Source organism: Clarias gariepinus, chromosome 22 (assembly GCF_024256425.1).
Source record: "Clarias gariepinus isolate MV-2021 ecotype Netherlands chromosome 22, CGAR_prim_01v2, whole genome shotgun sequence".
NCBI classification, from domain to species: domain Eukaryota; kingdom Metazoa; phylum Chordata; class Actinopteri; order Siluriformes; family Clariidae; genus Clarias; species Clarias gariepinus.
In genome coordinates, this window is record NC_071121.1 from 17,175,183 (window position 1) to 17,197,779 (window position 22,597).

The window sequence follows — 22,597 nt, forward strand, 5'->3', positions numbered from 1 at the left end:
TTGTGACGACTCATGTGACGAAAGATCCTTATACAACCATCATTGATTTGCTTTTCCAAATAGAGGCAACTAATAACAATCTATTACATGACAATCCATTACAGAAATTTCATCATTTTCTCATTTCGCTGCAGTCTACAAACAAATAAAGCCAACCAAAGTTTTGGATACCATTAAAAATATAACATTAGACACATTTACTCAGAGTTACTCATCAAGTGCATTTTCAAGAGCGTTAAATGGAGATTGTAAACTTATGGAGCTGGGATATAATAGGTAGCAAGGTAGGTCGTACATGTCAATAACTGTAACATGAATACCAGGACTATGAATGCCAAATTACACCCACATGAATGCTATGTCCAAGTGTGTGTATCAATATGGCTTTTCAAAGTTAGTCCAAAGCCAGACCAAAACTTGTATTAGGAATGCAATAATTCTGTATAAGAAGATGTGTTTCCAACGTTAAATATGTGTTATATTAATCAGTAAATTGTTAGTTTTGTAGTCTATTTGGAGATCATTATAGTGATCCTGGCCCCAGATTAAGGGTAAATTTACTGGTTTTCCTCTGTGACATTGTTAACATTGCAACAATAACAGTTGGCAAGCGGATGTTGTTAACGTATCGAGGGTTGGCTAACAGGCGCTTGTTTATAATTAGCAAGTTAGCTAACAGGTGTTCACGTTTTGTCCTGCGGGCACTGAAGAGTGCGACTGTCTGTTTTTTTTCTGTTTGTGTTTATTACATCCAGAATGTGGCGAGGAAGTCACAATGTGCAGAAAAAGAAAAAAAAAAGGTCACAGACACTGTAACCACATCCTCTTTGTGCCAGTCAGACAGTGCCATTTCTCAAACTAGGTTGCTGTGTATTTTGACTGTTATTTCACAAATTGTGTCTTTTGCCAGCTCAAATTTGCTGTTTTAAATACGTCACAGCAAAATGAAAAAAAAAAAGTGCTTTTCAGAACGCCTCAAGGGCACCACTGATCATGTGATAAAAATGATCCAATCAGCTTCATTGTTTTGGTCCTACTAGATCAGCTGATGAAATTCTCGTTTTTTTCTTTTTTCATGCTTAAAGGATGGGGTGCACCCAAACATAGTGGGTTTGTCCACAAATAAATCAAGAAATTTTTAGTGTTTAATTTTCATTTATATCCTGCAACCTGCATTCAGCTTTAATCACACATCACACCGCACCATGTTCCCTCTGATTCTCCAGCACTGCTCATCTGGTCCCAACTTTTCTCAGAGATCTAGGAAGACATGCATCTAGACTGTTTTCCATTTAGGTGGTGCAATGAACTTCCTTTGAGTGTTCTTACATCTGAGTCTCTGCCAGTCTTTAAACGCCGATTGAAGACCTATCTGTTTCTTTAATATTTGAGTTAACCCTCAATGCCTAAATGTAAATGTAAATGCAACTTTCTTGTTGTTATGCACTGCACTGCTTATGGTTGCTTAGCTTTGCAGCAAGTGTAACCTTACGAGCAACTAGGAAAGAAGGATAAGGTGGGGTGGCTGGCGATTTCCATGTGTTTTCACCTGGTGTTTTTTAGGTGGCGATCACCATGTATCAAAAAATAATTTTGTCTTTTTGTCCTTTAAGGTCAGTTTATTTAATCACTTTATTCAATAAACTTGCCTTATTTAGTTTGTTTTAGCATGAATTCAATTCAATTTTTTTCAATTCAATTTTATTTGTATAGCGCTTTTAACGATTTACATCATCACAAAGCAGCTTTACACAATCAAAAGAATTAAGTTTGTATGAAATGTGAATGTGTATGAATCAAAATTATATGATTGTCCTTGATGAGCAAGCCTAGGACGACGGCGACAGTGGCAAGGAAAAACTCCCTGAGATGGTAATAGGAAGAAACCTTGAGAGGAACCAGACTCAACAGGGAACCCATCCTCATCTGGGTGAAACAGATAGCAGGGATTGATGTGCATAATAATATGCGAGACTGGAAGTTCAGTATAAGAGGAGATGTGTAAGATTAAAGTCCAGTTTGTTCCTGGAGGCTCAGGTAGACTGTGAAAAATTCCAGTCCTGAACTATTGAGCGACTGAAGTCACAGGTCCTCAGAGAACAGCTGTCTGCATCAGTCATGACAATCACTCAGTCAAAATTTTTCTCTTGCAGTTAAAATTTCTCCTAAATTTTACCTGTTCCCTTTGTAATGTTAAATGTTAGAGCTGCTTAGGTTAAGAAGGAACAATTTTCATGCAAACAGTGCCATTTTTTGCACTTGAATGCATATTGCTTTAAAGTGAGAGTTGCTTTGATTTAAGCATCTGATTGCAGTTTAACTACCATTTACTCCCCACTAGGGTTGAATGTGTTTTGTCTCAGACCTCCTTAAACATGAATGTATGTTGCTCAGAAGTTACAGTATAAGCAAGTTATGTGTTTATCACTAATCGGTCCAGACATTTGATTTCAGGCTCAGATTCAGGCCTTTAGAACCAAAAATGGTCTAGAATGTCAATGTATCATTAAAATAACCAATCCATACTGTAGTTACTGGAGCAAAGGGGCAACAACTCATAGTAAATGGCTACGGTTGTGGTACGCTCTCTATTCTATAGTCCATTCTGTTCAAGAAGAGACTACTTTGCAGAATATCCTTGCAGTCCTGCTACATTGTCACCAATCCTTTTTGTGTCCATGATTTACTGTTTCTTTAGGACATTTATTTAAAAGTAAGAATTGCCATAACAAAGGCCAAGTTGCCTGCTTTCTTCTGCCCTTTGCAGTACTTGCAATACAAGTGCCATGTTAGAAGCTAGCTAGCTTTGTAGCTCTTTGTTAGCTGTGAACAAAACAACATTGCTGTTTAGAACACAATGACTGGTGTTCTAAATATGAGTTTTGGCAGGCAACTGCGCTCCCCTCTTTCCAGTACTGCGGATGGTACTTTCGCTCATGCTAGCCACTGAAAGTTAGTGTAATTAGGCACTGTTCTTATTTCACCGCTTTTTTGCGACTCTAACATGCCACTGCAGACCCCTAAACTGAGACGGGTTTAATGGCAAGCCCTGTCTACTATAAAAAGGGCTCGATTTACTCACTGCAAATGTCCAAAGAACACTAAAGACAATGTAACACAGGCTTCCCAAAGTACTGTACAGTATGTCTGTCAATGGCCCATCTTAAGTAGACCTTGAATAATGCATTTATTTATACCTAAACTTCCCTGTCTGAGCAAATGATTATAGGTGGTGCAATAAGGAAGGTATTATATACTATAATAAAGAATTTTAATATGTAAACAGTATACCGAGAAGTTGTTATGTCAAATGAGTGCAATAATTTAGATGCATGCAATGAGGAAGATATTGTACACCATGATAAATAATTTGCATATGTTAACTGTACACAGAAAGGGTTATATTGTATACAAAAAGGGTTATATACACTAAGTGCAATGAAGGAAGATGTATCGCATGGTAAAATAATATGCATAAATACATAATACACAAGGGTTATTTAAAATGAGTGTAATGATTATACAGTAGACAGTTGCCATGAAGGAACATATTATACACCAAGATAATGCGATTTTAAAGGTTATATATGTGTGTGCAACTTGTTATTGAGAGTGGATTAAGGTAGGTCATTTTATACAATACAGTGGGGGAAACCTAATCTAATTGGCTTGGTTAAGCTCTGGCCAATACAAATCAAAAAGGGACAAATAGCAAGGAATGTTTTTTTTTTTTTTTTTTTTTTTACCCATCTGCATTTCTGAAAATTATTAAAAACTGATAATTTCATAATCGGACCCCTTTAATAAAGGTACAAAAGAAATATGAAAGAACAGTCAATGGTCCATTTTATCAAAAGCATTATACTGAATTTCCTACAGTCTACCTGAGCCTTCAATAAGAAACTGCACTCCATATAAACTTTAAGACATCAACTGTTATATTGAACCTCCAACCTCCCTAGACACAGTATGACTGCAGATCAATCCCTGCTATCCGTTATCACCCAAATGAGGATGGGTTCCCTGTTGAGTCGGGTTCCTCTCAAGGTTTCTTCCCAACGGTCATCTCAGGGAGTTTTTCCTTGCCACCATCATCCTTGGCTTGTTAATCAGGGACAATCTAATTATTCTGATTCATACATATTCACATTTCATACAAACTTCTATAATTTTCTTTTGACTGTCTAAAGCTGCTTTGCAACAACAAAAAATGTTAAAAGTACTATAAAAATAAAATTGAACTGAATTAATTACATTAGGAATGTCTTTGTACAATAGATGTTTTCGTACTTAAGCCGAATACTTGTTTTTCCCCTAATTCCCAGCAATGCAAACCTACATTATTTAAAAAAGGATAAATTCACTCAACAAAAATACACAAAGGCTGTTCTTTCTGAAATCTAGATTTAATTACATTACATCCATGTACATCATATGTTCCTCATTGAGCATGTCACACATAAGCTACATATCCATCCACGCAATTATGTCTTTCAGGCTCTGCTCACAACAGTGAACTTCAAACATGTCACAAAAACGTTTCCAATAAAGTGAGACCATAAAGAAAAATGCAAAAAAAAAAAAAAAAAAAATTAACCCAAACAGACCAGTGAAAACATCAAAGAGCAGTTGTTTCTGCAAAAGGCCAACTGGGTCATGACAAATGAAACCTAAAATAAAGAACAAAAGCAAAAGACACAAACACTGTGCTCAGTAAAATTCATTTAAAATGATTACACATTTTTATATCATTGAAAGCTGTTTGCTTTATTACATTCCATTTGCTTTATATATATATATATATATATATATATATATATATATATATATATATATACCTAAAAATGTTTTTAAAAATGCAAAGTGAAACTGCACATTTATTGGGTGTTTAGCTTAATTTCCTGGGTAAGGCCTGACAGACAGACAGACAGACAGACAGAGACACCATGAGTAGAGAGATGGACAAAAACACAAATAAGCAGTCTGTCGGAATGTGCAGGACAGGACCAACTTAAAATGCAGAAAAATAAACTCATTAATTTAAATAATTCCTGCCTGACAATAATACACAATTATACACACTGACTTAATCTGAAAAGAAAAAAAAAAAACCAAACAAACAAGAAACACTATTTGGAGAGAGAAAATGTGTAAAAACAGATAAAGCTTTTTAACGGTCAACAGGGGAAAAAAACTGAAGCAAAACACTGGTAGGTTGTGGATATTGGTATGCTAAAATAAATGATAAAGCATGTACATAATGCAAGGCTGTAGAAAAGCGAAGGAAAGTTGAAGCTGCATTTTGTAAGATTTAAAAGCTACAGTCTACTTACAACAAAATGAGACTAGTTCTCTTGCCACCAAACAGCACTGTAACTCAGGTCATGTAAAGCTTTTTACTGAAAACATACAGATATGGCTGCTGGGATGACAATGCAGCTTTATCAACAGTGACAGGTGTTTATAGGTGTTTGCATGTGAAGATTTTACATTCATTGTTGCTTTTCCACTTGAACCCAACAAAAGTGTTGAATTACATTGTATCTTCAATAGGTCTTCAGTATAAAAAAATTTAATTCTTAAAATTGTAAGCTTCTAGTATATAAATTTTGAAAAAAGCCCTGGTAAATAAGCCAAAAATATAAAATAAAAATGTGGACAACAGCATTTTCAGGTTTCAAACGTTACTGAAACTAAACAACAATACCTGCATCTGAAGTGTCACTGCATCATGCTTCATTATTTCCCTGACAAAGCTGTATACACGAACGCATGCACACCCAGGAGTGAAGTCAAACCAGGACTTTAATTGTGCAGAATAACAGGACAGTTCTGAATGTAAAACTGCCTTTATTTCTCTATACTGTATAATCCCTTACTACACTAACGCACTTATGTCAGTGTTTCATTCGTGTTTAGATATCATGAAGTTAGAAAGATTTCTCAGCACACCGGAGCCAAAAATGGACAGCTTGCTTCCTGCCTAAATCACTGGTGTTTAAAAAAGTGGAAATAGCCGAAAGTGAGGGCAGGACTGTACAAGGGATGTGGCAATAACTTCCAGCTGAAGTCCTGTAATGTGCAAGTGATGTTTGTGAACACAAAGTTATCACAAAGGTTCTGTTGTCAGATGCTGTTGCTTTCTTTGGCAGTCTCATTTAATGTTTCAAACATCAGCATCTTTTCCGTTTCCAGGACAATCTAAATTGTTGTATTTGGTAGGCCTAATGCCTACACAGGTCTCAAAGGATTTTCCTTTTTTCTTTCTTTTTTTTCGATAGACCACTGCCTGGTGCATTAGCAACAATAAATTAAGTCTTCAGAGTTTAAACCCAGGCCTCAAAGCAATGCAAAGATTCAAAGCTAATACTTATTTAACTATCAATCTAACAAGGCACACCTTGGTAACAAGAAATAGCCATGCCACATGTTCTGCTATTGTGATTGTATAAATAATCCCCAGAGTTCCCATAGATAATTCAAATGTACTCTTTAACAGGACTTTGAACTTTTTTTTATACTAAATTAAAAAAGAACAAAATAATCATACAGAGGATGTTTTGTAAATAAAGTTTAATTTAGCCGAAAAGTGGATTTTTGTGACACTCTGTATGCATGTATTTCTGTGTATATGTGTATGTGTCATTTCAAAACTTTTCATATGATTGAAATATTTTTAATTTAAAAAGTGAAATTCTTACATAATCAAGTGAAATTTTACAAGCCTTTTTTGATTTAGTTTTGATGATTATGGCTTACAGCTCCTGAAAATATTAAAATAAAAGGATTTATAATACAGAAATGTAATAAAGTTGGTTCTAAAAAACATGGTAATTTATGCACACAATACTTAGTTGGGGCTCCTTCAGCAAAAATTACTGCATCAATGCGGCATGTCATGGAAGTGGTCAGCCTATGGCACTGCTGAGGCATTATTAAAGACCAGGTTGCTTTGATAGCAGCTTTCAGTTCGTCTGTATTGTTGGTCGGTGTTTCTCATCTTCCAATGTCTACACATATGAATATGCCATAGACCCTATATGGGGTTCAGGTCCAGTGAGTTGGTTGGCCAGTCATGCAGTTATATCATGACCAACAAACCAGTTAGGAGTTGTTTTGGCACTGTAGGTAGGTTCTATGTCCTGCTGCAAGAGTAAATATGCATCTCCAAAAAGCGTGTCAGCAAATGGTAGCATGAAGCATGCCAAAATCTCCTGGTAGACAGCAGCTTTGACTTTATACTTGTTTGTTTTATACTTGGCTGCTTTGCGACAATGACAATTGTTTATAGCTCTATACAAATAAAATATAATTTGATCTACTTACAGAGGCCCAACACCATCAAATGACATTGACTGACTGTGTAAACTATTGATGCACTGACTCTAGCCTCACTACACTCCCTGTTGGCGATCTTCCCCAGGATTGTTGTGTGCACTGAACTAGAATGAGAGATACACTATTTCTACTGTATGAACAGTAATTTATTTAAACTTAAAATATTTTGAGAGACTAGATTTTCTTGAGCTGTATGGCTTGAAATATTTCAGAGTACATGTAATAAATCTAGAATATATACACTCACCTAAAGGATTATTAGGAACACCTGCTTAATTTCTCATTAATGCAATTATCTAACAAACCAATCACATGACAGTTGCTTCAATGCATTTAAGGGTGTGGTCCTGGTCAAGACAATCTCCTGAACTCCAAACTGAATGTCAGAATGGGAAAGAAAGGTGATGTAAGCAATTTTGAGCGTGGCATGGTTGATGGTGCCAGACGGGCCGGTCTGAGTATTTCACAATCTGCTCAGTGACTGGGATTTTCACGCACAACCATTTCTAGGGTTTACAAAGAATGGTGTGAAAAGGGAAAAACATTATGCGGCAGTCCTGTGGGCGAAAATGCCTTGTTGATGCTAGAGGTCAGAGGAGAATGGGTCGACTGATTCAAGCTGATAGAAGAGCAACTTTGACTGAAATAACCTCGTTACAACCAAGGTATGCAGCAAAGCATTTGTGAAGCCACACGCACAACCTTGAGGCGGATGGGCTACAACAGCAGAAGACCTCACCAGGTACCACTCATCTCCACTACAAATAGGAAAAAGAGGCTACAATTTGCACGAGCTCACCAAAATTGGACAGTTGAAGACTGAAAAAATGTTGCCTGGTCTGATGAGTCTCGATTTCTGTTGAGACATTCGAATGGTAGAGTCAGAATTTGGCATAAACAGAATGAGAACATGGATCCATCATGCCTTGTTACCACTGTGCAGGCTGCTGCTGGTGGTGTAATGGTGTGGGGGATGTTTTCTTGGCACACTTCAGGCCCCTTAGTGCCAATTGGGCATCGTTTAAATGCCACGGGCTACCTGAGCATTGATTCTGACCATGTCCATCCCTTTATGACCACCATGTATCCATCCTCTGATGGCTACTTCCAGCAGGATAATGCACCATCTCACAAAGCTCGAATCATTTCAAATTGGTTTCTTGAACATGACAATGAGTTCACTGTACTAAAATGGCCCCCACAGTCACCAGATCTTAACCCAATAGAACATCTTTGGGATGTGGTGGAACAGGCGCTTCGTGTCCTGGATGTGCAACCCACTAATCTCCATCAACTGCAAGATGCTACCCTATCAATATGGGCCAACATTTCTAAACAATGCTTTCAGCACCTTGTTGAATTAATGCCACGTAGAATTAAGGCAGTTCTGAAGGCGAAAGGGGGTCAAACCCCGTATTAGTATGGTGTTCCTAATAATCCTTTAGGTGAGTGTATATGTTTCATGTTTTGAATTAAATTACAAAAAAAAAAAAAAACTTTTATTGGCCAAAAATATTGAGAGAACATATGCCATGCATTATAGCTCTCCTTGTGCACAAAACGGGGGATGTTCCTAATTAGTTTTGGCCTATTTGAATTAAGAATTGTGCTATTTAAAAATTTGTTTGCTTTGAGAATTTAGTTTACCAGCTAAAAACAGTAAAACTCTTGATACATATTTGTTTCATCCTTTAATTAAATATGTATCAAGACTTTTACTGTTTTTGTCTTGGCATAACTTGAAAATTCACAGTAAACATCAGTGAGAAATTTCTGTACATGATCTTCAGGAATCAATCATAGAAGCCGTAGACTGAGCAAGTGACAACATTCTATGCCTAGCAAGGACTTTAATATTAGTAAATTTAATAAAGTAAATATTGATTGTCCTATAAAAATTTTATTACATACAATAAAAATATTTTATATATTAAATAATTCTTATCTTGATTGTCATTATTTGAAATTAATGTTTTTTATTCGAGAAATTAAGTCATTAAAACATTAAATTTCACTTTTGTGTCAATACTTTTGGCCACCACATTGTGTATTTGTGTATATATGTGTATCACTAGGTAATTAAATAACTTGTTTACATAAGCTTCTAGTATAAAAAAAAAAAAAGCCCTGGTAATTGGGGCAAAATATTAAATAATAAATATGTGGACAACAGCATTTTCAGGTTTTAAACGTCACTAAAACTGAACAACAATACCTGCGTTACTTAGTGACTGTTATTTATTTGCCAAATATCATGTTATTTTATTTAGAATAAATCCAGTATTGTATGTGTGTGTGTGTGTGTGTGTGTGTATATATATATATATATATATATATATATATATATATATATAAATAAAAGCAGTGACACTCCACATACAGGTTTTTAGGACAACAGGAAATGCATGTTAATCCAATAACAATAAAGAGTATGATGTAGGTACCTCCCAGAATGTTTATTGTTAAGCTTATTGTTGTGGAGCCTTGTATGTAGCCTCCATCCCTGAACCCACCGTTCAAAAGGTTGTATAACAAAAAGGTTTTCTTTTTTTTAAACTTCAAATTATTCATATAAAAATGCCACATAAAAATTATGTTTGTGTGCAGTACGAGTTAGTGCAATTCTTTTAGCTCTTTTCTCTTAGTAAAAAACAAAACAAAAAACTAAACAAAACTCTTTGTTCTTCTCATTGGCACTTAGTGAAAGTAACAACCACCAGAAGGAACCACTCCATTCTTATCCACATACAAAAACAAGATCACGCTGTTATTTACTGAGCTTGGGCATGATGTCAGACAGGCAAAAAGGCAAACAGCGATATTATTAATTAATATCATTAAGAGAGTTTACCTAAACAATTTAGGGATATCTGTCAGAGCTACAATAAGTGAAGTCATAAAGAGAGTTTAGAGCTGGGGAAGATGGCACCCCTGCTTGTTTGTGTGCATGCGTGCGTGCGTGTGTGTGTGTGTGTATGTATACATGCACAAGTAAACAGTCATCATTTGCAGCAGTGCTGGTCTGACTGGCAGAAAAAGAGTGAGAAAAGAGGATGGAATATATGGCAATTTCTACATTCAAAGAGGTATCGAACAGTATTTGCCAAGAAAAGCTCAATCACCTTTAAATCTGTGGCAATGTTTACATGCAAAAATCTCGGGAAATACTTTTAGGCTGAGACTCTAGTCTCATCTTTAGTTTTGGACTATATAGTGGCCAGTCACTATTGAGAGTCCTGTTTGGTCAGTGAGTAAAATGAACAGACTTGCTCATAACCAATTCATAAGATCACAGTGGAGTACAGCTATGTTTATATATACATTATCTACAAATCACATTCTACAGTGAGCTGTACCTGATAACATCCTCGCCTTTAAATTAACACTGTAGTTCACTACAAAATTACCAGTTTATCAAAAATAATTGAGAGACCTATTTTTTACTCTGTATGACAAGAATAAAACAGCTGGTGTAAAATTGATCAAAAAATGAAGCAGATTTTTATGAAGGCTAATTTACATTTTCTCACAATAAAAAACATATGAGAGAATTCTGATAAGGTGCATCATATCCACGTAGAGGTGTCAGGAGAGATGGTGTACAGGTGTACTAGTTTTTCTATAGCAATAGTCAAATCCTAAAAGAACCTTTCTTTTCATGGTTAAAGCTACATAAAACTTATGAGCGTTATTGCTCCCTTACTGTGATTGCGATGATCTCAATAAGATTCAGGAGAATGCTATTATCTGTTTGGGCAAGGCAAAAATACAAACTAAAATTTAAATAAAGCCAAAATTTCAGAAAAAGCAGAACCCCTGGACAAAAACACATTCTTTACCTTTGGTTAAAGAAATTAAACTGTCAAAGTCAAAGCTTGTTCAAAGGTTAAACAAAAGGTATGAAGTTTCGCCCTGCTTAAACAACTCAGTATTAAAATGGATTGTATAAAGTCTATCGTTTAATATAAATGTGTGTGTGTGTGTAAAAGCTGCATTAGCTTATTTTTTTCAGAAGTTTTTTTTCTTGACTAAAAATGAACAAAAAAATCTTGCTTTAGAGTAGTGCTGCAAAAGCTAATGCATATTGTATTTTTTCAAACTTTTTTCTCTTTTTCCCAATGTTTCACAAAAGTGAAATGTGTTCCACGTTTCGCTGTGGTATGGGGGACACAAAACAGCTCAGATGCTAGAAAAGCCCCTTACCCAATTGTGAGAATCCTCAAGGTGTCCTTTATGGTGCACAAGAGGGGGTCAACAATAAGTCAGTGATTCAGACACTGATGTTAGAAGAGCCTGTTATGTTTGTAAGAGAAAGGGTAAAATCAGTCAGTAAAGCGCTGGCAGGCTTTCTTCCAGCGACATGCCGTGCACCACAGATCTTTTTTCTCCATTCCATATACTTTGCGACACTTTTTTGCTTCTCCCCGGGGTTTTCTGGGACAATAAGAATAAGAACAAGAATTAATGACATTATCAAATTAACATCCAGAAGTGTGTGAATACCCATTTTAATTCACTACAAGATAACCAAATATACAGTACTGTGCAAAAGTCTTAGGCACCATATTATATGCTGTACCACTTTTGCTATATATGTTTATCATGTCTGCTTAACTATATACAAAATCATTCAGTATTTCATTCAGTATAACTTTAAAAATAATAAATAAATAACATTATAGGAGAATATATGCATGGCTGTGAAGAAAAAATATATAGTACAAGACAGACCAGTTTTCAGATGGAAACAAAAAAACCTAACTCGCTCCTTTCTATTTTTATGCAAACCCCAGGAGCGTACATTAGGTTTTTTGTTTCCATCTGAAAACTGGTCTGTCTTGTACTATTTTTTATCTTTACAGCCATGCATATATTCTCCTGTATTGTTATTTATACATTTTTAAGTTATTTATGGAAATATTGAATGATTTTGTACATAATTATGCAGACATATTAAACATATATAGCATATAATATGGTGTCTAAGACTTTTGCACAGTACTGTATACGCACGCACGCACACACACATCCAGATTGTACCTGGTTCCAGTGCTGGGTTTAGGTGTAGATGCGGTGGTGGTGTTTGTCTTGCTGACAGCATGAGTGACAGGCTGTCTCTTCTCCCCAGTGCTCAAAATGCCAACATGCGTTACTGCACCCTAATAAAATATAAAATAAGACCCAACTGTGAGCAAATCCAGTTTAGGTTTTCTATATATTAATAAAATCTATTAATTAAAATTTACAATAAAACATTATTTTGATCTCTAATTCCAAATATTGTTTTCATATAACAGGTATAAAATAATAGCTTAGACTGTGCAGATTTGATTCATATTATTTATGAAAAACAAAAGTCTGTTAAATTTTGAATAATCACTTTTCACAAGGTTACTTTTTTAATATTTTTTTTTTCTTATTTATGATACCTTTAAAATTAAGATAAAATATTTTGGAAGCAAGTGAAAAAAAATGCTTTCTTACTGGTTGGCTTTTAAAGATAACAGAAGGTGACTGCCAGGAGACACTGATGGTGCTGTGGCTGTGCAACGGCTCGGAGGACACTGTAGGAATGCTGACAGGAGCGGTGGCCTAGAAAACATAATGCTATAAATCCTGAGCCATGCACCACACTGAGAGTTAAATTGCTGTATACAGTGGGGAAAATAATTATTTGATTCCATGTAGATGTTGTAAGTTTACCCACTTACAAAGTAGTTAAAAAGTCTAAAATTTTTATCACAGGATTATTTTAAAGGATAAAGACAGAATATCAACTAAAAATTAGGGCTGGACCAAAATATTCGAATATTCGTTTGAAGGGGTTGCATTCGATTTTTCATTTTGAGATTCGAATATTCGAAAAAAATAAAAAATAAATTTAACCCGTGACATTGGTCCCTGCGAAACGGTTCTCATTCGCGCTTAAATGACTAGCCCTTGCGGCAAACTTGTATCATGCACACTCGGTCCGCAACCGGCACTAGGACCCGGAAAAAATACGCTTGCAAACCAGGAAGCATAAAAGGAGACAAGACGGAACATCGCTCAGTCATTGAGTTTGCACATGTCGCTTCGGACGCTTTTGCCGAGTGTGTGTTAATAGGACGCAGGTTAAGTTGTGTTTATCCCTTGCTCCTCATTCGAGAGAGTCCTTAATACAATCGCGTGGTTATCCTGTCTACTCTTGTTACTCCGCGTTTGGGTTTACCATCCACGCTACAAAGAGCTAACCGCTAAAGCTACTTCTTCTGGTCTACCTCAGGTTAGTTCATGACAACTTGCCTGTATCCATATTACACAAAAATGCGCAAAAAAAAAATTTAATGCACTTCCTTGCGTCCGCAGCAGTTGGATGAACTGTTCTCGACATAAAAATGCAACAGACAAACACACTCAGAGAGATTCCTGCCTTTATTAGAGATAAGAAAATATTCGGCCCCCTCCCACCGAAGCTTCGAGTATTCGATGTTGATCACTACCGAATACCCGAAGCTCAAAAAATGGTATTCGGTCCAGCCCTACTAAAAATCCAGAAAAAGACATGATACCAAGATAAATTGAGTTGCATTTTATTAAGAAAAAAAAAAAAAATTAATCCACAAGCAAAGAATTACTTTGTACATGGTGAAGAAACCCTTGCTGGCAAGCATGGAGGTACTGTAAGACATTTCTTGTAGTTGGTTACCAGGTTTGCACACATCTTAATAGGAATTTAGGGTCCACTCTTCTTTACATCTCTAAATCCTTAAGGTTTCTTGCCTTTCGCTTGGCAACTCAAAGTTCCAGCTCCTTTCATAATTTTCTATAGGACTAAGGTCTGGTTAGGCCACTCCATGACCTTAATGTGCTTCTTTTTGAGAAACTTCTTTGTTGCCTTGGCGGTATGTTTTTGGTCACTGTCATGCTGGAAAACCCATCCATGACCCATTTCTAGGAGGCTCTCAGCCAAGATATTACAATACATGGCCCCGTACATTAGCCCCTTAATGCGGCCAGGTTGGCCTGTACTTTAAGCTGAAAAACAGTCTGTGACTTTGGGGATGGTGTTCTCAGGGTGACAGTCAGCATTTTTTGCCTCCAAACATGGCAAGAGAAGTTGATGACAAAGAGCTTTGGTCTTATCTACAGCACTTTCTCCCATTCCTTCTCTGTTTATTAGAAAACTTTAAACAGGCCAGTACATATGCCTTCTTTAGCTGGGGGACCTTTCGGACGCTAATGGATTTCAATCCATGGCAGTATATTGGTGATTGTGGTCCCAACTGCCTTAAATTCATTTACAAGCTCCTCCTGTGTAGTTCTGGGCCCGTATTTACTAACCATCTCAGAGACACGCATGGTGGAGAGATATTTTAGTAACACTGATTGGCTTGAAGCTCATCAAAGATAAGTCTGGACAAAAATAAAATTATTTTTTAAACAGTATGTAACTGGTTAATTAACAAACATTTCATATGCTGTCTCCACAGGTGACTGCTAATATACAGTTTTTAGTAAAAACAAAAATGCAGCTGTGAAAGAGTGACACAGCCCATAATGTCGGAAATAATATATTAAACCAAAGATCATGCACAGATTTATGCACTTCTCCATCATGCAAAATGAAATCAACAAAAAAAAGCTTTTGTCCCTGACGTCCCTTGACAATTCTTTGTTCTTGCCCATGGTGCTGAGGTTTAAATGGAAGATGAAGAAAGTTGTCTTTTAGGTGGTGGTGTTAGGGGAACCTTTTTTAATGAATCTGTCTACCACATGAGCACATACCCAGTCTGCAACAATATTAAAAAGTTTATAACATTTACATAATGTGTTTTTTTCTGGATTTTTAAAAATAAAAATTCTGTCTCTATCCCTTACACAAAACCTATAATAAAAAATTATAGAACCTTAATGTCTTTGTAAGTGGCACTGTGTTGTAGTGTATCAAGGGCATCCAGTAATAATTTTTCCCCTTCCGTGTGTGAGAGAATATATATGTGTGTGTGTGTGTGTGTGTGTGTGTGCTGTATATCTATATATAAAGAATAAAAAAAGAGAGCTACCTGATAGGCATGGTCAGTGCGGATATGGCACAGTGTGGAGGGAGCTGATTGGCTGAGCGGACTGTGGATCACAGTGGCAGATTTGGATTGCGCCATCTCATGGGCAAGTGGAAAGACAGGGGGCGGGCCAGTGGTGGTGGGCGAGGTTGGTGTGAGGTTCGACAGCCCTTCAGACAGAGTGTCCATGTTCACCTCAATCTCTGAGTAGTAGAAGTCCTCCTCACCATCACTGTAGTCAGAATCTCCATTCCGCCTACAGACACATCGCCCAAACCATCATATTAATACCTGGAATTTACCACAAGGCACCAGGAACACAATGCAAGCTTGCTAGCAGTGTAGCTAACATTAGATAAACTGATGTCCCCTGTAGTTAAAAGAGTTTTTAAAGCAAGTTACTATACCAAGTTCAAGAAGAAGAAGAAGAAAAAAAACAAAACAGCTCCAATAGCTCAGGAGGGGGCAGTGGAGACTATAATGCAAAACAGTGCAGATTAAAACAACAAAGGAAATGATGGGTGGCAACAAGAGGCTATAAAAACGAGCTGCCTAGTCAACAAAGTTTTCTTAAGCTTATCTTGCTTCTGTTTCCCTTAAGTTGCATTAAACATTGACAAACAAGACTCTTCTAAATCTACTCCCCTTGACTAAATAAACTCAGTTACAGGGTCTGCACACTTATTTGCAGTTCAATCATGGTCAGAATTTTTGCACAAGTTTAAGTGTACTAATTCAGGCGTTCTCAAACTTTAAAGCCCATTAAACAACAAACAAATATACATTACTGTGCAAAAGTCTTAAAATGGCTTAACACACAAAAACATTACTATGAAATGTTCAGGTACAGAGACTGTAATTAGTCAAAAAAAGTCATTCAGAGAACTCAGAGAACTATCCCCCAGGATTACATAAAAATTACAAGACTCTGGCTTTTTAGAAGCAAGATATAAAGAAAGGGGTGGGTTAAGAATTTTGCATAGTACTGGACACTGACCAGCCATAACATTTTGACCACTGACAGTTGAAGTGAATATCTTGATTATCGTGCTACAATGGCACCTGGAAATGGGTGGGATAAATTAAGCAGCCAATAAGGTTTTTGTTTTTGAAATCAATGTATTGTAAGCTGGAAAAATGGGCAGGCATAAGGATTTGAGTGACTGACAAGGGCCAAATTGTGACGGTTGCTGTTTCTTTATAATCCTACGGGTGAACAATTTATAAATTTTTATCCCATATGGTAGGAGTAAATTATTTGATAGTTTTGAATTATTCGAAATAATAATTATAAAGGAGGACAGAGAGACGCGCCACTCAGTTATATGTTTAACTGTTGTGTTTTAAGTTATTTTGTATTGTTTAAGTGCAGCGCTTGGTTTTTAAGTGAGAAAAATAAAGTTATCAGGAACAGACATTTAATTAACCATTAAACTTTAAAATTGTAATAAAATCGGGTGGAAATGTAATATGGAATCTGGATATTTATAAAAATTGCGATACTTATAGAATCACAATTTTATTCGAATCGGCACCCAAGCATCCTCGTACTGGGCGGTGATTGGTGATTCCCATCCCTAGCATCTAATCAACATGATTTTAGTCTTCAATGTTCAGTTTATGTAGGTGGCATGTGTCCACTTTACATTTTTATGAATACCTAGACCTGTGGATTACAGTGAAACACTGCTCAAGGCTTCATGCTCCCTTTCAACGTGACCTCTTCTCACAGTGAATCCTAGTGTAATCGCATCCCCAGGTAAACTATGCACATGTGCCTGGCCATGCATGTTAAATAAGAAATGACTCACTGATTTGGCACGCAAATGTCCAATTTTGGAGCTCATATGCTCACTGTCAGTACTTTTGACCGTGGACAGAGATTAACCTGAGCACTGTAAGCAGTCTGGAGCTTTGCAGCTCCATCCCTCCTTTAACCACTGCTGACCAAAAGCAACTTACAAGAATTGCCTATCAGGGATGCTCCAACTAGTCAAAGTGGCTAGTGGTCAAATTTTACCTGCATCCAACACAAACAGATCTCACACACAGTCTAAAATACTAGCCCCTGATTTGCACAATTGTGAAGTGATAAAATCATTAGCCTCATCTGTTCCTAATTATGAAAAAGTATTATGAAAATGAGTGTTCATAATACTCTGGCTTTTTAGGACATGCATGTTTTCTGTAGACTTAAAATGATAAACTGATAATGTGTGTGCAATGAATATTTATTAGCATACAGCTCAACTACATATGCAAAAATAGATTCTATTTTAAACTGAAACCATTGTGAAGGCCAATTAAAACACCCTGTCTTAACCAGGAAATAATCATTAAATACAGTGGATTGTGTTGGTAGAAAGAGCCCAGAGAGCCCTTTATCCAACACATTTTTCCATTTGTGTGTTATTACTTTACTAACAAATACATACCCCAGATGTATGGTGCGGATGTGTCGCTGGATCCCTGAGGAAGTACTAAGGACCTTTTCACAGTTCTTCCACAAACATTTGAACATCACCTTCATGGAGTTCTAGACCGCAAAAAAAAACAAAAAAAACAAAACAAAGTTTTAGTGCATAGATCTTGAATGGTGCTCCTAATAACATGTTCCCCTTTTGTTGGAGGGCATGTGCACCCTGACTGAATTCCTCCAAGATTTTGATCTTGTCTAATTTACCCTAATGTTCTAATCCTAAACTGCTCATATTCTTCAATCTACAGTACATATGCAGGTTTACTACTGCAGGTGTGGCTGATCGCTGATGGCGAAGTTGCTGCTTTTATGAACAATCAGTTTTGAATTCTGCACACTTACAGCTTTTAATTGTAAGAATTGTAAAGACCTAAGTAATCCTCATTTATCTTGTGCAGTTAGTTGACTCATTTTATCCTGTTTAACACCTTCACACACACACACACACACACACACACACACACACACACACACACACACTTCTTGTTTTGTGTTCAAAACCAATTTGAGGCAATGCCCATCCATGATTCAAATCTACCGTTCCACGATATCCCCAAGGCACTCTATTGGATTGAGGTTTGTTGACTGAGAAGGCCATTTGAGTACAGTGAACTCATTGTCAAGAAACCAGTCTGACATCATGCATTATCTTGTGGTCATAAAGGGATAGACATAATCAGCAACAATACTCAGGGAGACTCTTAATTGTTATTAAGGGGCTTAAATGGTGTCAAGAAAATATCCCCCACACCATTACTCCACCACCACCCTAAACTATTGAATGAAGGCTGTATGGATCCATGCGATGTGATTTACGACAACTTCTAACCTTACCATCCGAATGTTGGAACAGAAATCGAGACTCATCAGACCATGCAACAATTTTTCAATCTTCTCTTGTCCAATTTTGGTGACCCCAGGAGACCTGTAGGGTCAGTTCCCCATTCTTAGCAGATAGGGGTGGCACCTGGTATGGTCGTCTGCTGCTGTAGCCCGTCTGCTTCAAGGCTCGACATGTTGTGCATTTAGTTTAGTAAATACGCAGACCAGACCCCCTGGCACCAACAACAATGCCATGTTCATGGCTGATTAAATCACTTTTCGTTCCAATTCTGATGCTTGATTTGAACTTCAGCAGATCGCCCTGACCATGTTTACATGATTAAATGCAAGGAACTGTTGCGATGTAAATGTGCTCCTTTTCCTACCACACTTTTTCCTTTTTAGTTTATGTAGTATAAAATATGGCAATTAATATTAACAAACTAAATAAATTTTTGTGGAATGAATAAACAGAATAAAATGTCCTCCCTCACTCGTTTATCCTGCACAGGGTCATGGGGGCCTGGAGGGACCACAAGGCAGGGTATACCCAGGACCAATCCATTGCAGGACACACAAGCACAAACACTCACTACTGAAATAGTGAGTGAGTGAGAGAGAGCAAAAGAAATCTGGTTTCGTCATTGTTTATCACTGTGGAAGTTTGATTATCCTTGTTTGCAGCACACATTTTCTTTATAAATACTGTGTATATAGCAACCTGTTCAGCTCCTGCTCCTTTGCAACTCAAGACTCCAAACAACAAACAACTACAATTATATGAAGAAAAATTAATAAATAAAATTCACACAATTCAGCTGTTTAAGGTATGTGTGATGGGCCTTCTACTGTACCTTTTCTCATCTTTTTTTTCATCAACTTTCTATTTTTCTAGCTTACCAGAAAGAGGAAAAACAGAATGAGTCAACTTCCCAGCCTTCTCACACAGGACAAAAGCAAGTCCTGGCCTGCACTACTAGCACTATGGAAAGTGTGTGGGTGTGTATCTGCATTATCTGTCAAAAGCAGAAAAAAAATAGTGGGGGAGAAACTGGTTCCTCTGGGCTGATCAATTAACTCCTTCTAGACACTTCTGCACAATATTACTCATTTATTTAAAAGAACTTGAGGGTCTCAGGGTTGTAAAGAACTGTAAACTCCAACCACTCCTATTTTACAGAGCTTCTTGTCTACGTGCATGAAGTGTACAAGTATATTTACAGTAAAGACGAACACATTAAGATAATATTATTTATTACCATTCAAGATTTTAGATAATATTACACCAGGCTTAAAAAATAATTTATAGTTTATATTGTGATTTTCCACAATACACTTTTGATGAATAATGCCATCAAGGATGCTGTTTTCCTTCCAATAAAGCCATTTTCTTATAGCCACACAGCTATTTAGTCTCTCATGGCACTGTGCATGTGGAAATGCCTTTACTTTCACAATTTATCACAACTATCCTTTTTACTGTCAATTTGCAATTTATATTATACAACTTTACAAAGCATATACTGTGAAGTTTTACCTTAAAAACGAAATTTAAACCTCTTAGGTTTTTGCTTATTTGAATTTAGATGGTGACCTTTTTTTGGCCAGGCAATGTACTGTATTTATAGGCAGGAAATGGGGTTTATTGGCATGTGGGTTTACCACATTTGTAGAACACCAAGATGTAGAAGAATGCTTTGTTTCAGCCACTCAATTAGGACTAAATCTGACTTTTACCTTCCGTTTCCGGGGAATCGGATCCTCGAACACGAAGTGGGTACCCTCTGCCTCCTCGATGTTGTCCTCCCCCTGTGAGTAGATCAGGAAGCTCTTGTTGACATCATTGGAGAGTGGTGGGGATGGTGTGGAGGGAACTGACTGATCGCTAGCATCCCAGCTCCAGTTGCCACTAGTGGAGCTGCTGTAGCTGGCTGACAGACTTTCCTTCCATCCCCTGCCTGATGTCTCTGATACTCCACCTGCCAAGAGGACACAGTGAGCTTTGCATTTAGTATACACTAGTCTCATGACACAAACATGTACAGCCTGGCAGTTAGGCATGAGAAAAAACATCAATGCCACGATACAACGCATCCCAATACAGAGGTACAGCATTTCACTGCATACATACTGTGTATGGTTGATTATGTGACAAATAAAATTTAAATTTAAATACTGTCTTTACTAGCAGACATTATCACAAATATTATTTATTTATTTTAAAATGAGAATGGATTAAACCACTGTAGTATCAATATATTGTATTAATTAAGAATGTACATCAGGATTTATATAACTGGTATGTAATGCTCTCTTACCAATTTAATTGTACAGATAATACAATTTAGGCTGTATCATTTCCTCATGCCTTAAACATGTTTCCGGTTATGCTAATACCAGCACAACAAATGGTGTGTTTCTGAATCGTTTTCTAAAACAAATCAGTGAGGCAAACGGGAGTTCATTTTAACCGATGTTTTTTATTATATTAAACAAACAAACAAACAAACACAAAAAGGCACTACAAGATAAAAGTAATTACAATAATTACCCTTTAAATGGTTATCTAGTGCACTATAGGCCATGTCAATATTTTCCCCAGTTTACATGGACCAAATGAGACAAGGGTGAGGGTCAGGTTTTAATAATATACTTGTGTTTAAAAATAACTTATTTCTGATTAGCCTTTTTTGGGGAACGTTTTGGGCAATTAAGTGAGCATGTTATAAAAAGTTAGGTTCCTACTCGCAAAATTTATGCAAAATAGAACAGTGGTAAAACAGTGGTTAGTGAAAATATCATGCTACACAATGAGGAGGAAATTGTTTTTGACAGTATTTTGCATTATTTGTTAAAGATAATAACCTCAAAAAAGCACATGAAAAGATGGTGCATCCCTGTGTGTGTGTGTGTGTGTGTGTATGTGTATATGTGTTCGTATATACAGTTAAACCTTGGATTGCAAGCATAAATTGTTTTAGAAATGTGCTTGTAATTTAAAGTACTTGAATATCAAAGCAAACTCCCCCCAAGAAATACTGGATGATTCGATCCACAAACCCAAAAATATTCATATGAAAATGATTAATACAAAATATAAAGTACAGATAAAACAAATTAACCTGCATTTACCATTGAAAAGAATCCTGACAAATGTGAGGGAGACGAGAGAGAGGAGGAGGAGAAGGAGGAGGAGGATTCCTCACTAAAGGAATCACTGTTAACTCTTGGCTGACTGGAATCTTTTTCTTTTTGTACTACTTTACCAAATAATTTATTCTAATGACACGCTTTTGGCTCCTTTTGAGAATTTCAGATTATAACTAAACAATCATCTCTCACTATGCTACAGCCTTTTTAACCTTTTTCCTCACGAGGGCTGTTGTTGCAGTACACTAAACAACAGTCACAACACTTGGACACAAAATTAAAAGAATGCTTCACGCACACACACGTGATCACAATGCTTTAGTAAACAGTATACTGTAGGTAGACAACAAGAATGCCTATTACCGTTGCACTCACCGCCGTGGAAAAACGACAGCAGCCAAAATAAATTATTGCATTTTAAAGTCATTAGTGAAATGACCGCCAGGTGGCGCAAAGTGACATTTTTCACTCGCCGCTGTTTATTAGGTCATAAAAAAGTCTTAACAATATGTTGTATCGAAGAAATACTACAGTGATTGTAATTTCCACAAAAATGAAAAATCTGAACCAGAGCTATTGATATTTATTGTATAATAATGAATCAAAAAAGCAAACATTGGTTAAATGTTGTTTGGACAGACGATCAAGTTCACTAGCTGATAATTTTATTTGTACAAAGAATGAACTGTTATATAGCCCATCTCTGTTTGTATATTTAAAAAAATACATTCCATAATACATCAAACTTTAAATATAGAAATAACTA

General features: G+C 36.5%; 1 protein-coding gene across 2 annotated transcripts in view; it reads right to left on the bottom strand.

The window, feature by feature from the left end:
* Positions 1 to 4,399: 4,399 nt before the first annotated feature.
* The window catches only part of slc2a4rg (SLC2A4 regulator), a 66,696-nt gene continuing 48,498 nt past the window's right edge, over positions 4,400 to 22,597 (bottom strand). The window contains exons 4-10 of one of the 2 annotated variants that reach the window (XR_008356098.1): positions 20,419 to 20,660; positions 17,816 to 17,916; positions 15,384 to 15,636; positions 12,823 to 12,930; positions 12,379 to 12,497; positions 11,542 to 11,772; positions 4,400 to 4,670 (exon numbers count right to left, since the gene is read on the bottom strand). Coding sequence is in view for 1 of the 2 variants with exons in the window: in XM_053482121.1 (XP_053338096.1) it covers positions 11,661 to 11,772; positions 12,379 to 12,497; positions 12,823 to 12,930; positions 15,384 to 15,636; positions 17,816 to 17,916; positions 20,419 to 20,660 (935 nt within the window). In the remaining variant the exon portion in view is untranslated. Of the gene's footprint in view, positions 4,671 to 10,820; positions 11,773 to 12,378; positions 12,498 to 12,822; positions 12,931 to 15,383; positions 15,637 to 17,815; positions 17,917 to 20,418; positions 20,661 to 22,597 lie in introns of those variants that run through there. The other variant, XM_053482121.1, reaches the window with a different exon arrangement.